General features: G+C 43.5%; 1 protein-coding gene across 3 annotated transcripts in view; it reads right to left on the bottom strand.

The window, feature by feature from the left end:
• Window positions 1–7,685: 7,685 nt before the first annotated feature.
• LOC147894523 (uncharacterized) overlaps window positions 7,686–26,125 on the bottom strand; it is a 51,313-nt gene continuing 32,873 nt past the window's right edge. Inside the window, exons 8-9 of one of the 3 annotated variants that reach the window (XM_087384769.1) lie at window positions 20,970–21,083; window positions 7,686–8,193 (exon numbers count right to left, since the gene is read on the bottom strand). In XM_087384769.1, the coding sequence (XP_087240895.1) occupies window positions 20,981–21,083 (103 nt within the window). In that variant the 3' untranslated portion in view covers window positions 7,686–8,193; window positions 20,970–20,980. Of the gene's footprint in view, window positions 8,194–10,756; window positions 11,174–20,969; window positions 21,084–26,125 lie in introns of those variants that run through there. The other 2 variants (XM_087384771.1, XM_087384770.1) reach the window with 2 other exon arrangements.

The raw sequence follows: 26,125 nt of genomic DNA, 5'->3' as shown, positions 1-26,125 counted from the left end.
ATCACCTTCACTGATGACCTTGACATTAAAACCCTTTGACCATATACATTAAGAGCGATACAAACTCTTTTCAATTGTCGATCCTCTAAAGGGAAATGTGCACTGACCTTCCGTGGTCATGTTATCTCAACTTAAGCATAACAAATGGATGTGTGGAAGATGAGGTTGGTGACAAGAACAAAGCCAAACATAATACATGGCATGGTACCCTCCCTTCTAAGTTTCCACCATTATCAGGACCATGGAGATGATGCTTGGAGCTTAAGATCCTTCTTGTGTCTAGGTTGTGGCTAAATTAGCCTCTGTCTTTGCTACTCTAATCCAAATTAGAAAAAAGAGCAAAGGATTGATGTTTTAGTGCTCATGGTGGACTTGCTAGAGCATTTTGTCACCATACACTATCTAGGTCCCAACGGATGTTGTGGATCTCCCATCAAGATTGAAAGGAGGCGAGCCATGGAGATGTGTTAATCACACTTAGACTAGCTTACAACAGAACACTTGAGTTATGCTCACTATCTACTTTTTTATTTCAAGCCATGGAAATCACCAACTTTAAAGCAGATTCAGGCCTTGATATACGGCTAAACGCTCCTCACGAGCACCCAAGAAAATTGGCTCAATGCCAAGGACCAAATGATGACAACAAGGATGGTGCCACTAAGAAAGGCGGCCAAGTTGGCCTCACAACCTGTCACCAAGCCTAACTAAGACCATTGGTTCACAGACCACGAAAGCTAGGAGTTTGCTTGGATTAGCATATTACTATAAAAGACAGATTCGAGTATCCAAAGACGACTTGCAGTGTTTGAAGGCTTGTCTGACTGCCGCAATCTAGACAGAGGAGTGTACCCAAACAACTTATAGGGTACTTCAAGCTTTGACCGATGTAAAACATACACTCGGAAAGACGCCAACGATACGCGGCCAAGAGAGAAGAAGACCTAGGCTAAGGCAGGAGGAGTCAGCAAAATCCGGCTATGAAAGTAGGAATAGAATCGAAGCTAAGGATAGACAATCGACAGTGATAAGTGGGAGTCGCACAGGCCACCCAACAACAAAGAGCTCAAGGATGAAGAAGATCTAGCCACGTACATGACGATGCGCAACTGCATTAGGAAAAATCAGAGCTCATTTTGGGACCCTAAGAGAAATTGCTAGATGTCTTTCTTTTTTGCTTCAAAAATGAATAATATCAAAAAGCAAACTCACAAAGTACGTGTTCTAGGTAGACGTGCATTCAATGAGGATATCTGAGCTAGTTTATCATATCTGATGTAGGGTACAGAATTTGGTGTTTTTGCACGTCCGGAGCGGGCCAAAACTTCCAAAATGACTTTGAAACGTTGAAAACGGACAGTCGGAGGCCCGAAAAAAGGCCAAAAAAACCAACTGCGCAGAATAATGTGATTTGACAGGTCCCCAACTTGTCAAATTGCATTGTTCTACACAGTTGGTTTTTCGGGCCTTCGGCTATCTGTTTGCAGCATTTCAAAAGTAGATCCAAAGGTTTTGTCCCGCTTTGCGGCCGCGCCGATGAGGTCAAAAACGCCAAATTCATGCACCCTATGTCAGATATAATGAAGGAGCTTAGGTATGCTCATTGAATGCAAACTTGACGATCTTTCTTTTTTTCTCCTTTTTTGATTTTTTCCAAAGTTACATTGGCCCTCCATTGATTGGCAGAGGGCTATTTTCCTTCTAGGCTAAAAGGCCCCAAAATGAGCTTTGATTTTTCCTAATGACTACAACACTAACATTAGGAGCGAAGTAGTCTTGAGCTTGATCTGAGATGTCCTGAGGGACTTGACATGGAAGAGTCTTCGAGGCGGTGGTATGACGAATCTGAGTGTTAGTCCACAGAAAGTTAGGATTTTTAGCCATCCAACGAGTCCATCCATGGATCGAGCCACGAGCACATTCATCAACATAAAAGACATGAATCGAGTCCTAAGGATATACGTGCCTCGAAGCCTTAAATTATGAAAAAGAAGGCTTGCCCATGCTACAACGGTAAGAGCAAGGATCAAGCTACACCAACCGAACCACATGCTACAAGTTTTGCTCTATATTGGAGGACAAGCAATAACCTGTAATAGCTCGACCTCGTAGTGCCGCAGTAAAAAGTCGAACGCACGGCGATCATGTTCACTCATAGGTTCTAGCATGGAGTAGGTGGGCACCTGGCCCCAGTTCGTTGTCGAGCCACTAAAACCTGAGCGGTGAGTCCTATCTGGACCAGAACAATGCCACCACAACCCAAAAGTCCACTTGTACAACCAAATAGTCCCAAACTTGCCAAACCCTCAATTGGAGCAATAAGATCAATTTTTTTAACTTCAACTGTTGGTCGCACTGTTCATAGAGCCAAAACGGGGAGACCAAGACGAAGGCCACTCAAATCGGTAGATTTTGAACCAGCAGATGTGGTGCCGAAGCGACGACTATTAAGGAAAAGGCAACACAAGCAATCAAAGTGAAATTCTAGGACGTAAGGAAGCAAATGACGAGGATTCTTATAGCCATCTATAGAGATTTATGCGATTATGTAACATCAATGGTGCACCAACCAAGGAGTAGTATTACTTCCCTTATACCTTGACAAAGATAGCACATTGATGGTTTAACCGATTTCCAATTGCTTACTCCACAGACTGAAAAAAGATGTCCAAGGCTTTCCTTAGAAGGCTTAGACGAGAGATTAACGAGGATGCCCAAAGTAGGAAAAGAATGAGTCTATTGAAGCATGTGTGTTACCCTCATCATCAGCTAAAAAAACCACTGTGGATGACAAGTCAATGTACACTTGGTTAATCACAGGTTGCACCTAGGTGGATGTCTGATCCCCCAAAGATTGCCAACCCGACCAGAACGAGGAGAGTCATGAAGAAGATGCTTCATCCAAGAAAGACAAGATGAAGTCCAAGCTCTTGTAGGAACTAGGTATTTAAGGCAAGCCTGATCCAAATGAGAAGTGGTGCAACAATTGTTCTCAGTAAAGACATACTAAGGATAGCCTTAGACCAAGCATCGCAACACCTGTACCAAGATTGGACATGATGAGTCCGAGTGTTAGGACAAAAAAAACCGCATTGTGGATGTCCACCAAGTGACACAAGACACCAAAAGCCGAAAGATGAACACCCACAGAGGCCTAAGCAAGGATGCTGAGATTCATCCATTCTCATGTTTTCTATCCGAGTATGTCACGTTGAAGAAGAGCATAAATAACATTTCCTAATCATACGTTGCAAAAGCACCATTGGCTTATGAAGACAAGGTTGCAATTGACTAGCTCATTGTATTCTAAAGGAACTTCGACCAACAACTATAGACAATAAGCGACAACGGCCAAGCACACTGTAAGTTCGACCCACATCTTTTCATGATTCACCATCGGTTGGTGACTAGAGAAGTACCTTGGTCAGGTGCCTTGGCCTTCAAAGGACGACCTGGGCTCTCACTTCTTACTCTCATGGACAAACCAAGATCATTGGCCTTGGATGTAGAGAACTAGTCCACCTGTCCACCGATCCTCCATCTTGTCAAGCAGGTTCCCGACCCCACACCTCCTTCCAAGCCGACCCTATCTACTTCTAAGACAATCCCTCCTATCACCAAGCCATTCGCTCGTCTCTAAGCATGCCCTACTTGTCCCCGAGCCTGTCAAGCTAGTGCCAACTACCAAAGAGCCAACCAAGCCAATCCCCCTATGTCTGAGCCAAGTAAACCTCCCTCCAAAACTAAATTTATTTTTAACCCTTCATCATCGTGGTCTGTGCCTCTTCCTAGCTCCCCCCACTTCCTATGCCCCTACTTGCTACCAAAGAAAGCAATGTTGCGACTCCCTCGCCTATCAAGGAGAATATTGTTGTTTCAGCCCTCCAACTGAAGAGATTGCAGAGGAGCCTCACACCCCTCCGGATAACAACCAAGAGCCCAACAAGAATACCTATGCAACTGCAGAGTAGACCACAGAGGAGCCAACAGATGAAACCCTAGCCGAGCAAACCAAGCACAAGGGAGAGCAACCAAACAAAGTAGTCACCGAGCAAGGTTGCAAGGACATTGGAAAGGATACCAGATAGCAATCGGTTGTGGAAGCATCAACAGATCGTAAATGCAAGAAAGTGGTGTTCGAAGCCCACCTTGAGACTAGAACCCAATGAGCAACTGCAGGCCCTAGCTATTGTGCCTGATGTGAAAGGCAAGAAAATCCTCATTGAGTTGCCCGAGCTACCAGGCACAAGTCTGAAAGCTGCAGAGCTGAGCATTTATGGAGCTGAGCCCAAGACCAAGCAACTAGGTGACTCAAAACCTTGTTGGTTCCCTAATCCTCACGCAGTAGTATGGTTGCTTTCGCCATCTCGAAAAGTTCTTGCAGGAGAGGACATAGATCAACTATACTATTTCGACGGTGACTCCCTCCTAATGTCATCACGGCCAATTGGGGCCAGCTTCGTGAAGGGACTACTGCTTGCACCCTCCGACATGTAGTGAAGAACTTGGTTCCATCACTTACAATAAGTTGCGATAGTCCCTAGCATAAGCAAGTGGGTCCAACTTGTCCCCTACGTGCACTAATAAACCACTTCACTAGACAGAGCCCGTAGACGATTTACCACCTAAAATTTCCATTTATGATAAGGCCTGTCATAATTAAATTGATCGAGCAGTGAAGGATAAGGCCCAGCGAGACTAACATTCAGGGTTGAGCACCGAGCCATCATTGACAAAATCCAAGATTGGCCCAACCCACGATGGACACACTACCTGTATAGTAATTTCGAGCAACCTACAAGCGGGTTGAGAAGTTAACGGGCTTGGCAATAACAAAGGCCAATACTTACTAGATGTATGCAAAAGTCCTGGGGACAAGTGGATGAAGCCCACTTCCCAGTTCAAAAGATACAGGTACAAGTTCAAGGAGCTACGTATAGTTGATCTAAAGGTTGACCCAATCACTAAACAGTGGTCCAAAGGCTACCTCCAACATCCCGAGCGGGGACTTAGTTCACTTTACCCTTGGTCACCAGCACCAACACCTGGGCCCCCAGACTTCTTACGCAGGTTGACCTTGCCAAGTTCTTGGAGGTGCCTTGACCTTCTATAGCTCCAACTCTTCAAAGGCCCCTATTGTCCCTACAGCAGCGGGGCGGCCCCAGACTCCTAGGTGGCGCAAAATACATTCTGAGCCTCGCCATTGAGAGCCAATGATTTGGCCTCCGAGTTTTGGGCAGAGATTGACCTATGCAAGCTTGCAATCCTGAGGATTCCGATTCTAGTGAAGCCGAGGTGAAATGTTGGCCTCGAGTTACCCGGCCAACACTAGTTACGCCTGAGCACCCCAGCACCAATAATCCAAGTAATGTCACCGAGGAACCAATCGGAGCAATCTTGAGCACCCAGGACAAGCAAGCAAAGGCCACACATGTGGCCAATCTGTGGTAGCGTTTTACAAGATTCAAGGACCTAGCTTGGAAGCGGTTCTTGGAGCCGTCATCTAGAGTCCTAGGTCATTTAGGTGTTGAGTTTGATGTAGATTCATGTTGAATGGGCTTTTACTCACCCTCCTTTTGGTTTCATAATTCAGACTGAGTGGATCCAGGTTGGCTCACAGAGAGTGTGGTGCCTCAAGCCAAGGCAAGCGTCTGTGTCTCAAGTCATGAGTAGACTGCAGCTACAGATATTTGTACTAGATTCAGGCCTTTTTGTAATACAAGTATTAGTTTGGCATCTTGTTGTCCATTGAATTCTTGTAATGACTTGTATTTCCTTTATGCATGCTCCTCTACCCGTCTTCATACAATTTCGCCCACGCAACACAAACTCCGTGTTAGTTCTCAATGTCTAACTTCTACACCCAAGTAGGTCCCTCACACCAAGCAACCCCGGGAGTGTAAGGGAAAGCATCTTCCACCCAAGCACTAGCACTGTTTGCATTCGAGCACTAGGTTAACTAGTCAACTAAGGGGTGAGAGGAAATGACCGTCAACATTCTAATTGTCCCTCATTAACAAGGCTGCATACAACAAGTCTCTCCCTTAATGAGAAGAGGGTGGCTACTGCGAGCTGAAGAAGGGGGGCCAGAGTCCCTCATGGCTGACTTATGTAGGGGCTACAAGGGCTGCACTTGGAAGCTGAACAGCTAAGAATATGCTAGAAGCTGCTAAAGCTCTTGATGGATAGAATGGTCATTTAGTATGCTGAAACACTTCAATGGTCAGACTGGTTGGCCTGGTTAGCTTGTCAAAGGTCGCATTGACCCAATTGGTCAAAAAGCCAACACTGGAATAAATCAACACGTTAACTTTTTGACCAAAAACTCACCTCTGCATTGGACTTCATTTGTCGTCTACTACATTTGTAAATGCTACTGCTGCTCCTGCTGTATCACAGCTGCATACTCTTGGTGATGCGGCTCCACATCTATTTGCGCATAGTCCAAATCTGCAAGTGCATGATCCAGATCTTCAAGTGGCTATGGCTATACTGCATCCTGGCCATATGGCAGCCCTAGATCTATGGTAAGTTGCAGACAAAGGGACACAACATTATACATGCCCTTGGCAGAATAGTTGCGATTTGAGATACATAATCATTAATTGCATGTCCCAAAATTTGGCTGGGGGGCGGGCACGGTGGGGGGGGGGGGGGCATGCTGCTAATGTGTGGGACAAGGTCTTGGGGCCCAACATATTGGATAGGCTGTGGATACCGCAATAGGCTCACCAACTGAGGCTGTGAGAAAAAGAAGCCTAGCCAGGCTAGGGCTCACAATAATTGCACGTGGTCAGACTGAATGGGACATCTGCCTTCAAACTTACTTTGTAGGGCAAGATTGATCTGGTTCTCTCTTTTCTTTGCCTATGTTTGACTTCATACGTCAGGAAGGCCAAGTAATCTGTACCTTTCCTCATCTACAGCCACAGGGAACCTTTTTTTCCCCATCACACAATCATCCACATTTATTTAAGCAATCCTGTTCCATGCTAGTAATTTAATCATTTTGCTAAATTTGCATCAGAGCAGCCTTCAGACTTCCTTTTAACTATTATGGCTAAGTCTGACTGCCCCACTCCCACAAAACCACTTTCATCCTTCCCTGTTTCTGTTAAGAAGCCTTGTAACGCAGGCACCGGCCCCCAATCTAGTATACAGAATCCAAGTGCCTTATATAAAATTACAGCAAATACAAACTTCAAGATCTCATAAAAAAATTATCCAACATAATTCTAACAGAAAGCATTACCAGACATAATCATAAACATGAACAAGCTTACAGGACTGACGTCAGCCCCCCTTGGAGAGAATCTTTTCTTCGCAAAAGTTTACAAAATTTATGCTATCCAAAGAGAGGAAGTTTTTGGACAGGAGAATTGCAACAAGAGCACCGAGTCCATGCAACAATATTGACAAAAAGACCCAAAATTGATACCTTCTCCATGCAGAAACAGAGAGAATTTGTCAATGTACATATGCTCCAGAGGAGAGGTCCGAGTATTCGAAAGTGATTCTTCCTTCAAATGTGGCATAGCTTCATAATCATTATACTGCAAATTCCAGTGTGACATGGAAATCCTTCTAGAACCATTCAAAAACTCCCCACAACCGTAATTTACCAAGGTCTCCTTCTGGGGCTACTGTTCCCTCCATCTCCACATCAAAATCAACTCCAGGCATTCCACATTTAGGATTAATTTTCCTGAATGGCTTATTTATGTGCAAGTTACAGTAAGAAAATATTGTCTAAGGAATGACTAACGTTTAGGAATCAGTTGTCATCTGCAGTCATATGGCCAATGTATCTGATCTTTGGGCAGATTAGGATCGTTTTCAATTTGCAAATACAAGGCAAAAGAAGAAACATACAAATCAAGAGCATCACTACAGCAGCACCGTGAAAAGATGATGAGCAAAAGTGCTAGGAAAATCAAAGAATGCAAGACGAACACAAATTAAGAGGCTTTAATGTGATGCCCAAGACTTTGAGATGGCACTCAATAGGGAAACTGATAGCTCTCATAAGGGAAGGCTGAGTTAATTTGGTTCTTATCGAATGTACATTGTGATGCCTGTAAGAAACCCATCACTGATATTTTTTAGCGCTATGATGCGGAGTCTCTTGGGAACTTTTATCAGCTGATTGCGAATACTGGAAATGAGAGCAACTTGTCAATGCATCCAGTAATTCTGAAAACAAGAAATACCAAATCTGTCATGGAGGAACATTTAAGTCTACAGTCGAAGTTAGGTAAAGCTATTTTGAGTGGAACATGTGGGGACCTCTCAAACATGTGGCTGCTGACAAAAAAACAGCAAGATTTATTTATTTATTTTGTCTCTAAGATACCCACAAAGGAAATCAAATCTATGAGGAACAGGGTGATCATCAGATAGACAAATCAAATGAACTCAAAAGAAATTTTTCCTTTTCAATAATTTGAAATGCATATAATATATTTTATTCTTTACAGATTTACTTCCTTAGACATGAATAGTAAAAGAATTCCGCTGTTTTTATTTTCAATTTCTCTTTCACAGATTGATCATGCCAATTTTGCATTGCAAGGATTAGACTTTAGGGGTATTGGAAAAAGACAATGTCCACTGGAGCAAAAGAAGTACTAATTAAGAGTCTTCTAGATGATTAAACAGGAGGTATTTTGTGGTGGCTTGGATCATACACAAAAGTAACATTTAATAGCAAGGGATTAGAGTATACCATATGGTCGCTTTAAACAAACCAAACTGTCCAGCTTTTCGAATCAGACTTCATAAGGAAGGCAAATCACTAGGAGAGAAAAAAAGAAAGAAAGAAAGATATATTAACGTCCGCAGGAGGCCTCGCAGGCCTATGGGACAAAATACAAAGTACACCAAAAAGGTAAAACTCATACAAGCCTCAATGGGCTGGGGCAAAGGGCGTGCTAGAGGCGCACACACACACACACACACACAGACGTAGTAGTAAAAATGGGATGCGTCTTATTTGTTAACGAATAGAGAGTTGCAGACTACTGCAAGAACATCAATTAATATAGCTAAGGCAATGTCGAGAGAGTTTTAGTGGGACAAAGAAATTTGCAGTTCTGTCCATTCTTATGAGAAAATTCAAAGAGGCAAACTATGAATGTGGAAATCAGCCCTGTGAAATTTTCTTAAAGACTTAGAAAAGAACGCCAACCAATCTACGGAGGGGAAGAGGTACAGCCAAACAACATCAACAGTCTTGTATATGATATACCTTTGGGATGGGCCACGTCTATCTCAGCTTGTAAGTTATCATCATTATCAAGTACAGAAAGGATCTTTTTACATTTCACGCCTAGGGAATATCCACACAAATTTGAAGGAATCAATAGGAAACTTCATAAGAAGATGTGATATAAACACAAGCATTCTCATGTTCCTTTATGAAAAATGAAACGGTTGTTAAGAGATACATAGCTGAGTCATGGTAAATTGGTATTCCTACTTCATTTTGCATATATATATATATATATATATATATCCAGGAACATGCCCAAACTCATCTTCTAAAAACACAACATAGTGCAGTTTCAATCTCATGACAGTCACTCATAAGGTTCAAAACCATAAGCTCCATCACGCATAAGAGGGACTAGCTACTATGACATCCCCACTGACGTCTTCAACGCCCAACAATGGGTGTAGACCGTAGTATAAACATATGCTCTCACAAATACAAATCACCCACCACCACATACTTGAGCATCCATTTATACAAAGCCTTCGTACTGAGTTTTTGTCGGCACTCTAGAGGTGAAGGGAAGACTCATCCATGACGAAGGCTAGCACTAAAGGAGAAGGCTAATCATAGTCCAAAATCTCTTCACTCAAGCTATAACTGCTTGTAAAGACTACATGATTTTATTTTAGTCTCTCCCATACGAGCATCTAAATCTACTTCATTATCCTGATGTACTTTATAAACGTTTGATTCCTATGTTGATTTATGTTCATGAAACACAGTATGAAAGCCAAAAAGACAACCTTATTGCATTTTGTAGAAAGAAAAAGAATCACTCATATGACTTGTTATTTACATTATATGTGGGTCTCCGGCCTAATGGATTTGATGATATTGTGAATGTCTTTCAAACTGTTGAATTTGATACATTGCAAGGGTGGTCATAGCAAATGCTTTACATGAGAAGTTACCATGGCTTGTATTGGTTGTCCAATGCACATGCAATAGATTTACTGCAGACTTAATGCAATTCACAAAGCAATTGCTGAAGGCCATATATTAAAGATTGTTGATCCCCACAAACCATTTTTCCTAGAAACCAATGTGAGTGATTATGTGATAGAAAGGGTTCTACTTCAAGAGGGAAGGCCAATAGCATTTGAAAGCTAGAAGCCTTCTCCCTCTCAAAGAAATCAGCCAACTCACGAACAAAAATTTTATGCAGTGATACATGTTTTAAAAGCAAAGAGACATTATCTTTGTGGTTTTATGCGGATGTTGATCACAATACTCTGAAATATTATTGTAAACAACCAAACTAATTAGGCCACTAAGTTAGGTGGCAAATTTCATGCAAGATTTCAATTTGATATTCGGTACCAAGGTAGAAAGGATAATTTAGTTATTGATGCATGGTCATGCATCATGCATAATATGAGTTTTGCAGCATTAGAGAGTGCATTAATGACTTGAGTAAAAGAGTATTTGCCTTTGGCCCAAGGCTATTGAGATTAAATCCAGCATTGTAGATGACCTAGCATCTACAAACGACCATAGTTGTGCAAGATATACTCCCTAGATGATGGTATGCTTACAAGAAAGTGGCAAGAAATGCAAGAAACTCAAGGGAAGGCATCATGGACATTGGTAAGATTGAAACTGCTAGTCAAGAGTGATGAGGAAAAGGAGTTCTGAGGATGAAGCTTGACTCTGATGGAACAGCCCGACTTCTCCACCCTTCCCATCTTTCTTCCCTTTACCACCTTCCAGAACATCTGTTGGATGAGACTACCCAAGTGGATACCCATCATGAAGAGAATCCTTTGTCCTCCTCTTGCTAACCTGATTTTCCACCCTGATAAGACTTCACCTATCTCAAGATTTGAGAGCTTGAGGTCTTTGAGAAAATCATTGGATTCCCCTCCTCTTTTCAACAAAAACCTTCAAGATCATGGAGTCCTGCAAAAGAATGTGGAACAGCAAATGTGAGAAGTGCAGCGGTAATGAACAAAAATGGAGAGAGAGAGAGAGAGAGCACACCTCACACACACCACACTGAGAGGGAGAGAAAGAAACACGAGATTGCAAGTGATCTCTAGCAAAAGCCCTTCTACACCTAGGGGAAAACTTTTGCACAACAGGCTGCTCAAGAGATCCACAAGACTGCTCAAGTACCTCAACCACGAGATGCACACTGGTGTGGAAGAACTGCTCCACAACCCTGCTCTAGGAGATGAGAAATGAGGGCTGAGGGGGCCTGCCCCTCCCTGGTCGGTCAGGAAGAGAGGGACCCGGCCAGCCGGCTAGTGGGCTGACCCACCAGGCCTCCTGGACAACCCTCCTCCTAGCACACAAGGGGCTGCACAAGCCCTATAAGAAGGGCACCCCTCTCTGCCTAAGGAGCCAACTCAGCGACCCCCTCTGCCATCTATAAGGGCTGACTTCCTGCCCCAATTGGGCTGCTCCACCTGGCCAACTCCACCTTCCCTCCACAAGGGCTGCACACGAGCCACGCAGGGGCTGATCCCCTGCCTATGAGCAGTCTATAGATGGGCGAGTTGTCATTTATTGTGACAACATGAGCAGTATACACTTGGCAAATAACCCAATCTATCGTGCTAGAACAAAGCACATTGAGGTGCATTACCACTATGTACGGGGGAAGGTTCTAGTAGGTTTTATTGACCTAGTTTATGTCAGCACAAAGGATCAGGTAGCTGACATATTCACGAAGGCATTGGGTGTAGAGAAGCTACGCAAGTTTAGAGACCTGCTTGGTGTGCAGGAATTGGAATTGAGCTCGAGGGAGAGTGTTGAGATATCGAGCTCCACTCACATGAGGCCGTGGATATATTGAATGCATTGTGTGTGTATGTGCGCACGCGTGTGCACATGCATGCATGTGTATGTCTACATGCACACCTGTATTGGTGTGTGTACACACACACATCCTCTGTGCGGCCGTGTGTGTGTACACACACTTGTTTTTGAGTTCTTCTATCGGGCTCTCTTTCGGAGTTCTTTGCTAGTGTGTGGGAGACTTCCCATATTGTAAATTTATGAGGATATAAATACAATGGATTTTACCAAAAGAAGTGTGTACACACACACACACACACATACACACACATAGATAGAGAGAAACATCGTATTCAAAAGTTTTGGACTTGTATAAAGTCCAATTCCAAAAATGGACTAAATACAAGTCCAATGTGTTTGGATATCATAGATTGGACAAACGTAGACACAAACACAATGAAACAAATACAATTGCCCTCATGGAAGTTTTTGGTAAGCCGGCAATTTTCTAATGATAAATATTTAGCTCCCATGAACTCCCCTTAAGATATAGTCGTCACTTTAGAGTGAATGGACAATTTGTGTTTAGCCTCTAGATCAGTAGTCAATCATTCCAAGATAGGCCACTACCCATTTCTCCCTGAAGATCAGCCCATCCTAGCTCAAAAAGGATGCACCATACTTCTTGAGGGTAAGTTTTCACTTTGCTAGACATTCACATGGGCTTTGAAGTTCCATGAAGGATAGATGAAATTGTTTCCTTGATAAATTCAAGGATAACCTAAGCAAATGGAGATGTTTCCATGCCAACCTTGCAGGGAGGAACTTCGTGTTAAATCATAGTATCGATCCCCTCCCCCACTAGATTGACCAAGTTCACTATGCTTTGTAGATCCTTCCTTTGGGGCCACCCCCATAGGAGGAAGATTTCTCAAGTTAAGAGGTCCTCCTGTACAAAACCTAACATTGAACAAGAGCCACAGGTGCTTGAAATTCACTTACACTATTTCCTTCATGGATCATTAAAGCCGTAATTAATCCAGACTATATTTCAGCACAACTATTACTCGAAAACTTTAGTACTGATAGCCTCTTAGAGCCCCTAAGTGGATGGAAGAGCTATTCAATGCTTTCCACTCTTGGCAATTACAGCAACCACTCTAGCAGTAGAGAGGTATTTCTTTTGTCCACGGATGCGGAAAGATATACATCAATTTGTTACTGAATACCTTACGTCTCAGAAAGTGAAGTATGATAGACGGAAGGCACCTGGCCTACTTATGCCTCTTCCTGGGCCTCACGCACCGTGGGAAAGTATTACAATGGACTTCATTTTTTATTTACCAAGATCAAAGTTAGGGAATGATGGGATTTGGACTATCATTAATAGATTCAGCAAGCAAGCTCATTTCATTCCGGTTCGCAAAACCATAAAGGCAGATCATATGGCTAAGCTCTTCATGGCACAGATCTTTAAGCACCATGATATGCCTAAGTCCATTGTCAGTGATCGAGATCCCAGAATAACCAGTCTATTCTGGAGAGCTTTATTTGATAATATGGAGACGAATCTGAATTTTTCTTCTTCTTTCCATCCCCAGACAGATGGTCAAAGTGAAGTAGCAAATTCTACAGCATTGGATATGTTGAAATGCTACGTGGGTGACCAAGGTTCAGACTGGGAAAGGTATCTACCATTGGTAGAGTTTGCTTACAATAATACAGTACACAGCTCTACAGGGAAAGCCCCCTTTGAGGTCATCTATGGGAAGGTGATTCTACCACCTATCTTGAGGACCAAAGACAAAATATTTGCAGCTGACCAGTTTGTGAGAGACCTCTAGACAGCTTACAGCCAAGTCCGGACAGCAATTGAAAGGTCTCAAGAGAAGCATAAAAGAGCTGCAGATAAGCATAGAAGACAATTAGATCTCAAAGAATGAGATTGGGTACTTTTAGAGTTCGAGAAAGCTAGACTCCGCAAGTTTAAAGGCAAATAGAAAGTGTATGCAAAGTTATCTCCCAGGTACTATGGCCCTTTCAAGATTACAGAAAGAATAAATGAGGTTGCATACAGGTGAGCATTGCCACAGCATTGGAGGATTCACAATGAAACCATGTGAGTCTTCTAAAGAAATTTAAAGGGCAAGAGCCTACAGAAGCAATATCAGAGGATCCACCAAAAGTGGATGCTGGAGGAGGTCCTTCAGCCAGAGCAGATTGTGTACCATACCGTACGCAAAGGCCCTCAGGGCAAAGAATTTTACAGGTACCTCGTAAAATTCAAGAATTATACGGGTTTGGATGCCAAGTGGATGGATGAAGACATGTTGTCCGATCATCCACAGCTTTTGGACGTTTACAAGGAAGCTTTTCAATTGAGGTCAACTGAATAGAAGCCGAGGGGATGTCACCACAATGTAAATATCCTAACTCAAAGTACAGTTGACCATTTATTTGATCATAAATAAAGAGTTTTCCATCTAGATTAATTATGGTCAAAATAGTTTTTCTATTGGTCAAAGAATTGACTACGGTCAAAGATACTTGACTTCAGTCAAGTAAGCCTGATCTTGGTCAGGAAGACTTGGTTTATACTAAGAAGGTTAACTCCGGTTAACCAAGATGTGCCAACTTCGGTTGGAGAGACTTGACTATAATTAAGGCGCCTCGACCCTTGGTCAAAGCCCCTTAATTATGATCAAGAGCGTTGACTCCGGTCAACTAGAGAATAAATATATGTTTTTTATTTGTTATGTGTGCACATGTGTTCAGTGGGGACGCCCACCGTGACTAGAATTAGTCCACAGTGTGTTATTTTCATGCAGAGCGCTAACAATTAATGGGTGCCATGGTGGTGTGCTTTCATTAATTGTTACAGGTACTAGGAAGAGTTATTTTCCTAAGCGCTACGAGAGCCTAACAAGCATCTAGGAGGTGGTTCGCGTGAGTTGCCCTTAATGGCATGTAATAGGACTTAGTCTAGATTTTAGACAAGTGGCATGTTGCCAATTTGAAATGAGCTTGAAGCTCTTGTAATATGGATTCACGTTGGATTTTGTATAAGCAACTCTACGTTGAGCTGTGTACTCACTTTCTCTCAAGAAATAAAATACCTTCGGGGGGGTCCAGCACAACATGTTGTCCTGGGTCCTAGCTGTCTGGAGAGAGAGAGAGAGAGAGAGAGAGAGAGAGAGAGAGAGCTTATGAGAGTGTTTCTGCAGTAATTTATAAGCGGGAGGTTTCAATCCATGATGTACTGAAAGGAGGGGAGCCTATCCATTTGGATACCGTGGCTATCAAACCATGTGGACACTCGCGCATACCATGTTGTATCAAAGCCTCTCTCTGCCAAGCGTCGGGATGACTCCAATGCCAATCTCAGTAATCTCCACTGAGGTAGGGCCCAAACTGTGTGGAGAAACGTCACAGTCTGGAAGAGGGCGTTCACCTGGAGCAATGCCATGGCGAACTCTACCTATATGATCTGATGGGGAATTAAAGGCTTACTCCAAATCATCCTGGATCCCATGATCACCTGTAGCCTCTCAAATCCCTTCCAGTCAGTAGTAGCTGAAAGGTCACTCCCCCAAAAAGGTGTTGCATACATGAGAGTGTCAAAGAGCCAGCCCTTCGTCAGTGGATCCTGGAAATGCACCGGGAAGCATTGTCTCTCTAAACGGGCCAGGGCCCCCTTCTCTCATATGAGTCACGCTCTAGCGGCATGGGTCATCCTGAAGCCTGATCCCGTGAATACCGCCCCTAGGTACATGTAAGACTACAGTATCTCCACTGGCTCCCCACGGTATGTGAAACTATGTTGACGTCAATGTTGATGAAGCACTACTTGGGATGTGTTGAAGATCATAACCTTGGTTTTCCCAAGGTTGACTGTCAGGTCCCTCTCTCTACAGAACATCTCCAAGGGGGCAACCCTGCTTCACCCCTATGGTGCTCTCAAACCAATTTGATAACCCCCCAGAAACACGCACTCGCCTCTGACAAACTCGTATAGACTCATCACTCCCAAGATCATGACCTCTGCGAGATGCAGCCCCTATAGTCGGCCTGATCAAGCGAGAGCAGGGGACTGTGTCAACAGCCTTTCGAAAGACAAAGCAAGTATAGACCTTATGGCGTCTCAACTTCGCCTCCTCGATGATGGCTCTCAAGGTAAAAATATGGTCCAGTGTGGAGTGCTGTCTCCAAAAGCCTACTTGCCCAAGAGCCCAATGTCCATGATCCTCTGTATAACTACTAATTGCCCTCTCCAACATCGATCCATAAATCTTAGCCAAAGTGTGACCAATCATGAGTGCGGTAGTTCCTAGTATCCATAGGGTCCCCTACCTTATGTATCGGTACAATGGTCGTAGTGCTCCAAGTAGATGGGAACCCGTGACATACTGCATGGTTGAACAACTGCGCTAGAACCAGGCCAAGACCTTATGTCCATGTGCAAAGTGCTCTGTACGTAGCCCCTCATGGTTTGGTGCTCTCCAGTTGTGCAGACGAAGGAGGGCATTCCTCACGTTCTACGCAGTGAACAAGTGACAAGTAGTGGGTCTGGGCATAGAGGACATATCTGGTGGCATTTGACCTGGGAAGTCGTATAAGGAGCATGCATATTTGTGCCAAATCTCTAGGTCCATGATGGGAATCAGCCGCTTCCCCTCTGATAGGAGTCCCTAGCCAATAGTCGGGTCTCCTCCTCGAAAACATCAGACCACCTCATCAACCCTGCGAGTGAGAAAAGTCCGCTTCTTACGTCGTGTCATCCGACGTGAGATGCGATGCGCCTTAGATGATGTCAAGTGTCCGAGGGCCTGAGAGAGAGAGTGAGTGAGTGAGTGAGAGAGAGAGAGAATAAATCCATCACAACCCAACCTAACCCCAAAAAAAAAATGTAAAATGTAAAAGAAGAAGAAAGAAACAACAACTAATGTTCTAACACAAGGGAACAAAGACAAACCAACATACATATAAAAAACAAATGAAACACTGACACATACACAAGGAGACAATTATTATCATTATTTTTTTAATTAGTTCATTTTTTGTTTTAATAATAATAATAGATAATACGATAAGGTAGTGGGAAGAAAAATATTAAAAACAAATATAAATATACAAATATAAACCTATACAGGTCAGATGAAAGAACTAAACTAAGAACTAAAAAGAAAATCGGCTATGAAGCTCCCCACTTTGGATTTTGATTCTACGGTCAAGGATTCTAAGGGTACCCAAAGCCAAAATTCCGAAGATATAATGACTACAACAAAGGACAGAGCGGAATTTCTTCATTACTTTTCTTGTATTATAGAGAGGCATTCATGCATCTTGATTCTATTTCGGTTTCTTCTCTTTTCAAGAGCACTACCTGTCTGTTGCTAATCTAGCAGAAGCTGGTCCTTTGTTCAGAGAAGGCCTTTAATCTTTGTGGCAGCTTTGAGTAAAGGCCCATTTCAAATGGAAGACTTGGACAAAGATTAAAAGAGAATTCTTCTTATCCAACAATGAAAAAGATTTGGTTCTAAGCAGGATTTCTCTCTGTTGTTGGAAGGGAGCATTCAATGGAAAGGGGGAAGCTTTTTAATTTGAAGGTTTAAAGTGGATAGGAAGCCCACATCTTCTTCCTATCCACACCCCTTAAGTTGATGCCAGTGACAGAATCTGGGTGCTAAACCATAGACGGAAAAGGGCCAATAATTCCCTTTGTTGGAAGAATAGATTCTGTAGGATGGCAGAAGAAACATTCTTGAAAAATGTCCACTCTACTATGGCTCATTCTTCAGGGATGGCATATGCAGAAAATGCCCTACTCACAAGGAGGACATCTTTCATCTCTTATTTTATCCTAGGAAAGTTGGAAAGCACTTCAGATCCAAACAGCAGAATCCACTAGTTGGGTTCCTATCTTGCTTGGAATGTTGCTAAAGCAAAAAGTTATCACTAGACTTACCTAAGAGCCCATGCCTTACAGTTTATCTTGAATACTGAAATGTTTTTTCTGCAATGGATGGACAGTAACACGAAGCACTGAAACATCTTATACACAGTCTAAAATCCTCAGCTCTCCCATTTGGAATGTGGTCAAAGAATTCACTAGCATTCAATGCAGCTGGAATGTTGATTCTGGAATTACAGCAGGCTCCTTCTCAAGTTCAGCAGCTTATGGACAGACAAGTTCTAGGTTCTGGTTTCTGGTGTTACGAGTTTTTAGGTTCCGGATTCCAACAAGAGAGTTCTGTTTTCCGGGATTCGCATTCCAGCGAGAGGGTTCCAGGTTCTCAAAAGTGTGTTCTGGGTTCCAGGCTTTGGGTTCATGGGTTCCGAGGTTCCTAAGTGTTAAATTTGACTAAAAGGATGGCATGTTCCCTTATTACAACGTCAAGTAGCATAACTAATGATAAATCCTCATCAATGATACATTGGAGGTGCACATAAATGTAACTAGACCTAGAATATACTCTAAAGCATTCTATTGTCGGACTCCTTGCCATCGAACATGCTCCTTTCATTGCAGGCCCGGGGGTGACAGCATGCCCTCTTGATGGAGACCGCCTTCCAAGAGTATGTTGGCAGCAGCAGTCTCTCACTCTTTGTTGGGCAGCTCCTAGGCCATGACCTCTACAAATGCTATAGCCACTAGCATGCGTATAGGAAGCCTTGGGGATATCTAGTTCTCTGGTATGCCACACCAAGAACTTCAACAATCAATCTTTGACCATTCTATTCAGTTGTAAGGTCATAACAAGCCAAATCTTGGCTCACACATACTAGATATACTTAAGTACCTTAAAGCAGTTAATGGTCTTCTAAAGACCTTTGTCAACCTATTCATCCAATGTCATGCCACATTCTAACCAAAATGCAACATTCCTTCCCTCTTCGAGAACCAGTATCCTCAATGATAAAGTTGGGGAATGCTCTTCATATCTGTTTAACGGATTCCTAGACAGCCTTTGATAGAGGAAGCGTAGTTGCCAGGGAATGCTGTTCCCTCCATATGGAACTGCCGGAACTTCCTTCTGCTCAAGATGAATATTGGGAATACCTGGGGAATGTCAAGCATACGGAACAGCCAAGGGACGTCTAGGGAATGCCTAGGGAATGTGTAACTAAATGACAGTTTTAAGCTTTGTAGGAGCCAAGGAGTTCTCCTTTCTTGTGTCCAATGCTAATTGGTTGCCTTTTGAGGCCTTTTCTTAGTTGCCTTATTGTTATATGCCATTTGGCAATCCATCATCATTATTTTTATTTGTATTCTCTTAATTCGTTCATCCTCAACTCCTTCATTGTTGATGATGTGGCATTTCCATTCCATTCCCATCTCCTTGGAGTCTCGTTCTTGTTCGGGAGGAATTTGGCCTTCTAAACAAAACTCATTCCGGGCAATATGAGACGGAGTCGATGCTTCATGTTTCTTGGTTGAAGCAATTTTTGCAACCAAGTAACTCTCTAATTGAGCCTTCATGGCATCGACTCCCTCTCATATTGCCCGGAATGAGTTTTGTTTAGAAGGCCAAACTCCTCCCGAACAAGAACGGGACAACGAGTCTCACATCATCCTCTATCTCGTCAATTAGAGAGTTACTTGGTAGCAAAAATTGCTTCAAACAAGAAACATGAAATATTGGATGCACCTTGTAATCCTGTGGTAAATGCCAACTTATAGGCCACCTTGCCTGTTGGTTTCAAAATCAACCATGGCTCACAATATTGAGGTGATAACTTAACACATTGTTATATTCTTAAGGAGTTGGTGTGTGCAGGAACTCTACTCTGCAAAAAAACTCTCCTTAAACTCTCTAAAGATCTATTTTTATATGTTTTTACTATATCCATGCCTTGGCAGCTATTTACTTTCACAAGAGCTAACATTTCTTGCGTTTGGATTACACAATCCCCTGGTTTCTGTACTTATGGGGCATTTCAATAGTACTTAGATTAGTTGATGTATAACCATAATTCAGTTCACATACACTCATCCTCATAGATGAATGTTTTATTTGATTATTTGCAAATTCTAGTAATTTCAACCGCTTGTTCGATGTACTTTGCCTTGATGAAACATATTTTTTCAGCATATCTGTAGGAGTTCGGTTGACTCTCTCAATTCGACCATCCATCTCAAAATGATTTTCACCACTCATTCCAAGATAGTTGTGTGTGCATCGAACACTGTAGTCTAAAAATGACTAGTCAATCTTGAATTTCTATTCGACGCTGGATTTAGGTAACCCATGCAAACAAAATATGTTACTTATAAACAATTGTGCTACTTGTGGAGCAACAATTGATTGCTTGGGTGGAATGAAGTGAGTCATCTTGGTATTACTTTCAAACACAAGAATGGAATCATATTCTTCTTGTGTCCTTTGCAGATCAACTATGGGACCCATGGAGATGCTCTCACATCTGTCTATTGCTCCACCTTATTTATTTGATACGGAAAACAGTGTCACATATTCATAAATATAAGTTTTTCAGCTTTGTCTCAAAATAAATCACTCTTTATAAGCTCGTATGTCTTCTTGGCGCTTGGATACTCGGTGCATGGGCTGTCATGGCATTGTTGAATGATCTTCTGCATGTATTACCATCTCGTTGTTGCTTCTTTTAATTTAAAAACATAAAAGAGTGATTTTTATTTATAGGTAAAACTTTTGGCTCACTTATACAGCTGGACAGCCAATAGAGACGAACTTATGTCCAAGTACAGACGAAAATAGATGTTGAATTTATGTGCATGACTTTCTTTTGAGAGAAAACACTGACATATTTGGACCTCCACTTCGATCAATGAATAGCAAGACTACACTAATAAGTAATGTAAGAAAGAGAAATGTTTTGAAGCACAATATGCGAATCTCATCTAGGAGATATTGCTAACAAAAAAGAAATCTAATCAATAGCTACAAAAGTTCAAGTTGCAACTTTTTATACGTACTCTCAGCAAGATCAAATTTTGTAAGATCTGTAACCATCCTCTGCAGATGTCATGCCTTCATCCCAATCCCCCAACTGCTTGCCCCCAAAGATTAGCTCTTTAATGCCTACATGACTGTTGCATACAGTAATAAATTAAATCTCTCTCTCTCTCTCTCTCTCTCTCTCTCTCTCTCTCTCTCTCTCTCTCTCTCTATGGAGTCAGTTAGAAATGCTGACACACCAGATTCTAGTATATACACTTTCATAAGAGTAGCATATATCGAATCTTACAAATTGAAATTTGTTATTAGAACAAGTGAAAGAACAACGGAAAAAATAGAGTTTTAACTCTCTCTCTCTCTGAGGAGTCAGTCAGAAATGGTGACACACCAGATTCTAGTATATATACTTTCATAAGTATAGCATATATCGAATCTTACAAATTAAAATTTGTTATTAGAACAAGTGAAAGAACAACGGAAAAGATAGAGTTTGTAACAGACTTTAGACAAAAAAGAGAAAAATAAAAAATAAAAGTAAGTTAGTAAGCAGAGCTATGCTTATGTTCTCATTAGTACCCAAGCATAATCTGCCATTTGGGTTTCGAAAGATTTTGAAATGCCTTGGGTGAATCCAGTGCCTGCTAAGCTTTGCAGTCCCAACCTTTGATGCAAAAAGGAAGAAACAAAGCAGAAAAGAAGCTTAAGAAATGCGATGAGAGAGAAAGAGAGAGAAAGAAAGAAAGAAAGAAAGTTTATTAAATTCTTCGGTAGGCCGATGGATCTATGAGACTGTGAAAATCTTAGTACAAGCGAGTTGTGAGGGTGGAGCTACTAAACAAGCATCCACACCAATGCATAATGCAAAAAAATGCAGAATGGTAGTACCAAGTACTAAGTACAACATAGTCATGTCGGTGGTTGACTACATACCAGTCACATCATCATCATCAAGACATGCAAAAAGGAAGAAACAAAGCAGAAAATAAGCTTAAGAAATGCGATGAGAGAGAAAGAGAGAGAAAGAGAGAGAAAGAAAGAAAGAAAGAAAGTTTATTAAATTCTTCGGTAGGCCGATGGATCTATGAGACTGTGAAAATCTTAGTACAAGCGAGCTGTGAGGGTGGAGCTACTAAACAAGCATCCACACCAATGCATAATGCAAAAAAATGCAACATGGTAGTACCAAGTACTAAGTACAACATAGTCATGTCGGTGGTCGACTACATACCAGTCACATCATCATCATCAAGACATCAGGGGTGGATGAGGCACTGGAAGCATGAAATCAACGATAGAGTGTTATCGACCATTCGAGGGTGCGGCCCTGTGACGTCAACTGGTCATAGCTCTGTTAGAACTTAGCCCTAGTATGAGTCTTGTGGGTCAGGTCAACTCTAAGAGTTGACTTCTTTGGTCAACCATATGGTTGACCTCGGGACCATATAGGCCACCCTTTGCATTTTCCTCTTATCCATTTGAGCAGTACTACGTTTTGCTCCAGCTTGTTGTTTGCTTCTCGCGCTCCACTCTAGTTTCATTGCTTCATGTACCCAACAGTGGTATCAGAGCAGGTTCTCTTGCTCCTACCCACCTTCCCTCGTGCTCTCCCATTGCTCGAAGACGAGCATTTTTCGAGCGAAATCTTCCGAGCGTCCATCTTCCTTCTCCCTTTTTGTGCATCTAAAGGCCCCTCCTGATGTGGAACTGTAGTATCTCGGGCTGAAGCAACATCCACCTCTGGAGTCTGGAAGACATCTGTCTGAACAGGATCAAAGGTCTCCTCCTGAGGTAAGGGAGCGGCTCTGATAGCTCTCCACCGTAGTACTAGGTGTGCCACGGGCATTGGGCGCTCTGCTGTCCCTGGTGCTCCTGAGGTGCGTGAAGCGGGGCACCCTGCTGCTCCAGGGTGCTGGGGAGGTGCAGTCGGGGTAGTAAGTGAAGGAGCCGCACCAGAAGACCTCTTGGGTCTTTTTCTCTTCCTTGGGCAGTCTCTAGCAAAGTATCCAAGGGTCCTACAAATCCTGCACTGGTCCTGTCTACATGAAATCTCGACTCTCTGTCGAAAGAGAGAGTTGTCTAGACATTGAAGCATGATGTGGTCATCTGAGATGTTAGGATCAGAGACAATGACCCTAACACGAGGAACTCCATCTGCACTGACTGCATCTGCCGAGGAAGAAGGGTGGCGATCTTAGTGACCACTCCGAATGTGGCTTTGATAGTAGCAAGCAGTCGATAGTAGACCTGAGGAAGACTAGGAAATCTAATGAATAGTGATGTGACTTGCCAGTCCTCCTCGACCGGATCGAAGCCTAAGGTGTAGGGTAAAAGAAAGATCCTCCTCGAACCCAAAGCCAGGGGATTAGCTTTGAGAACAAGGGCTATGGACTCGTGGGAGTCGAAAATCACTTGGAAGAATCCACGTCCCAGGAGTCGAATATCCCTAAGGTGTGGGGCGAGATCTCCTGGTAACGCCGCCAGCATCCAGTCTCTAGCCTGTGATCTGGAGGGTGTGACCCAAAGATGCGGGCGAACAGTGATGTAGAGCCCTCGAACTCCACATCTTTCTTGAGCTGCTGCAACTCGTCTTTTGAAAAAATGACGATTCTCGTGGCCGGTGGAAGTGGACGGAGATTGGCTGAATGGGGATCCATTCGCCAATCGAAGTGAAAAGGCCGATTCCAACACTGAGAAAGCTCCGTCCATGAAACTACTGCCCAAGACGCCCTCGAACACGGGCGCAGCAAGAAGGAGAAAGGAGAGGGTAGGAGAGCGGGGAAGGTAAGGAGATAGAAAGGGGGTGGGGGAGGGGGAGGTTGCAGGCGGAGAGGGAGAGTGTGGGCAGGGGAGAGGAGAAGAGGGTGGGGGATAGGAGGGAGGGAGGGGGCGGGTTAGGAGGGAGGGAAGGGTCTGGCGGGGAGGGAAAGGGAAGGCAGGGGAGAGGAAAGGAGGGGGCGGAGAGGAAGAGAAAGAGGGAGGAGGGGAGAGCCGGGGAAGGGTGGGAGAGCGGGGGAGAGCGGAGGAGGGGGCGGGGGAGGGGGGGAGAGCAAGGGAGGGGCAGCGGGGGGGGAGAGGGAGGGCGGGGGAGGAGAAGGGGATGGGGGAGGGGGCGGGGTAGGGGCAGCGGAGGGGGAGAGGGAGGGCGGGGGAGGGGGAAGGGGTAGGGGCAGCGGGGGGGGGGGGGAGAGGGAGAGCGGGGGAGGGGCGGGTTAGGGGCTGTGTGTGTGTGGGGGGGGGGGGGGGGGGGGCGGGGGGAGGGCAGGGGAGAGGGAGAGCGAGGAAGGGGGCGGGGGAGGAGAAAGGGGAGAGAGGGAGGAGGGAGGGGGGGGAGGAGAGGGAGAGAAGCAGCGAGGGGAGGGAGAGGGGGGGCAGCGAGGGAGAGGGAGAGGGAGGGGGCTGGCTGAGAGAGGGGGACGAGGGGGGGCAGGTCCTCACGGGGAGAGGAGCAGCTCGGAGTGTAGCTGCGTGCTCTGAGTCCTATCCGGTGCCTCATTTCATCGCCAGTACTTGCCATTTTGCTCTAGCTCAGTCCGATGCCTCATTTCATCGCCGGAAACCTGTTTTTTTAGCAGAAAACAGTCCAGCGATTGTTTTTTGACTTTTTGAGATCAGATTTCAATGTTTTTTGAAATTTCTGAGCTGCTCCCATACAAACGACCTTGTCCCGCACCATTTCAGCCGGGAAAAATTTGTCAATACAATTGTAGAGACGCCCGTATGGCCATATGGACAGGTGCGCGATGCTGCTAGGAATCCATAAGGCTTGTCAAAAGTTGATTTCGAGCATTTTTGAATAGTTTTTTGAGGTTTTTGCTCAGATCTGGACTCTTTTCAGTCATTTAGGCCTTCCTCTACGTGCTCCAACCTGTTGTAGCACCATTTGAACGGGATTCTCTCCCTCTTGACTTAGATCTTGCCTGGTACAGTTGGATTTAAAGCTTTTCATCCTCTTTTATGTCAGGCTTGCACACATTGCAATGACATTGAGGTGATTTTGCTCTAGCGATTGGGGCTTTTGTGTCACATTTGCAGATTTGCAGTGACATTTGCTCCTTTTGGTCACATTTTGGGGCTTTTGCAATATTTGCCCTATTTTGACTTCATTTCCACTCCGACACTAGGGATTTTGGATCTACTGCTGACAGATTGCGGGATATTTTTAGATTTGCAGGTTATTTGTCACATTTGCTTTATTTCAGCAAAATTTAGGGATTTTGGTCATGTGCCACAAATTTGACAGTTTTGCCTTCCAGAAATTGGGAGTTTTGTCAATTTTGTTGGAATGGTACTGGAGCTAACTCATTGTAGTAGAATTTCTTGAATAACTCCTTAGATAATATGTTAACACCTGATCCTCCATCAATCAGGACATCTAGTATTCGTTGCCATTTGTATTTAACATTAATTGTGGGAACTCTGTAATCCACCTCTTCTATGGTTGATGTATAGATATCTGGAGACTCCTCTTCATCTTCTTCTATCACAGTCATAGGTCCCTTGGGTTGGTTCTCTCCTTCCAAACCTTGAAAAAATTATTCCTTGAATGCTGGTACAAGATTTAATAGTTGGTCCAATGTGATTTGCACTTTGGAGTGTAATAGCTCTTTGAAGTAATTATCAGCCTGCTCTATGCCTTTTGCATTTTAGATGGTCTTCTTCCTCTGAAGTAGAGTGTCGCTATGCACTTTAGAGATATCTTCTTCCTCATCATGATGTAGTTGCTCTTTGCTATACTGCATTCTAGTTGTTGGATGGTATCCGATTGGATTCCGACTGGAATTTTACTATCTGCCTGAGGAGGATATGTTGTCGTGGTCACGCTCTGGCTTTCATTTGGCGCATCAAATATGTCTTGTGCTTTATTGCCATCCTCTTGTTTTTCTGTAATTCTTTGCCACACATCTTTCTGCTTGTAGTCAGAATGCCACACATCTTTTTGCTTGCAGTTGGAATGCTATCTTGATGTAGCCGGAATTGATTTGGCTTTGCCTTTTTTGTGTAATTGTGCCTCTTTTGCCTCCTTGGCTTGAGTAATTTTTAGTACTTGTTCTAGAGCTTGGTTTCTCAGTTTTGCTTGCTCAACCCAATCAATTGGTTTGATTGTATTTTTTGGGGTTCCTCCGCCTCCTGCTAGGGTTTTTTCTCCCTTTGACCTTGTGATTACCATTGTCTC

The sequence above is a fragment of the Dipteris shenzhenensis genome, chromosome 14 (assembly GCF_047967505.1).
Source record: "Dipteris shenzhenensis isolate YYH24624 ecotype China chromosome 14, Dip_SZ_1.0, whole genome shotgun sequence".
In the NCBI taxonomy this organism is placed as follows: Eukaryota; Viridiplantae; Streptophyta; class Polypodiopsida; order Gleicheniales; family Dipteridaceae; genus Dipteris; species Dipteris shenzhenensis.
The sequence above is the reverse complement of the archived record's forward strand: the minus strand, read 5'-3'. Positions and strand labels throughout refer to the sequence as shown.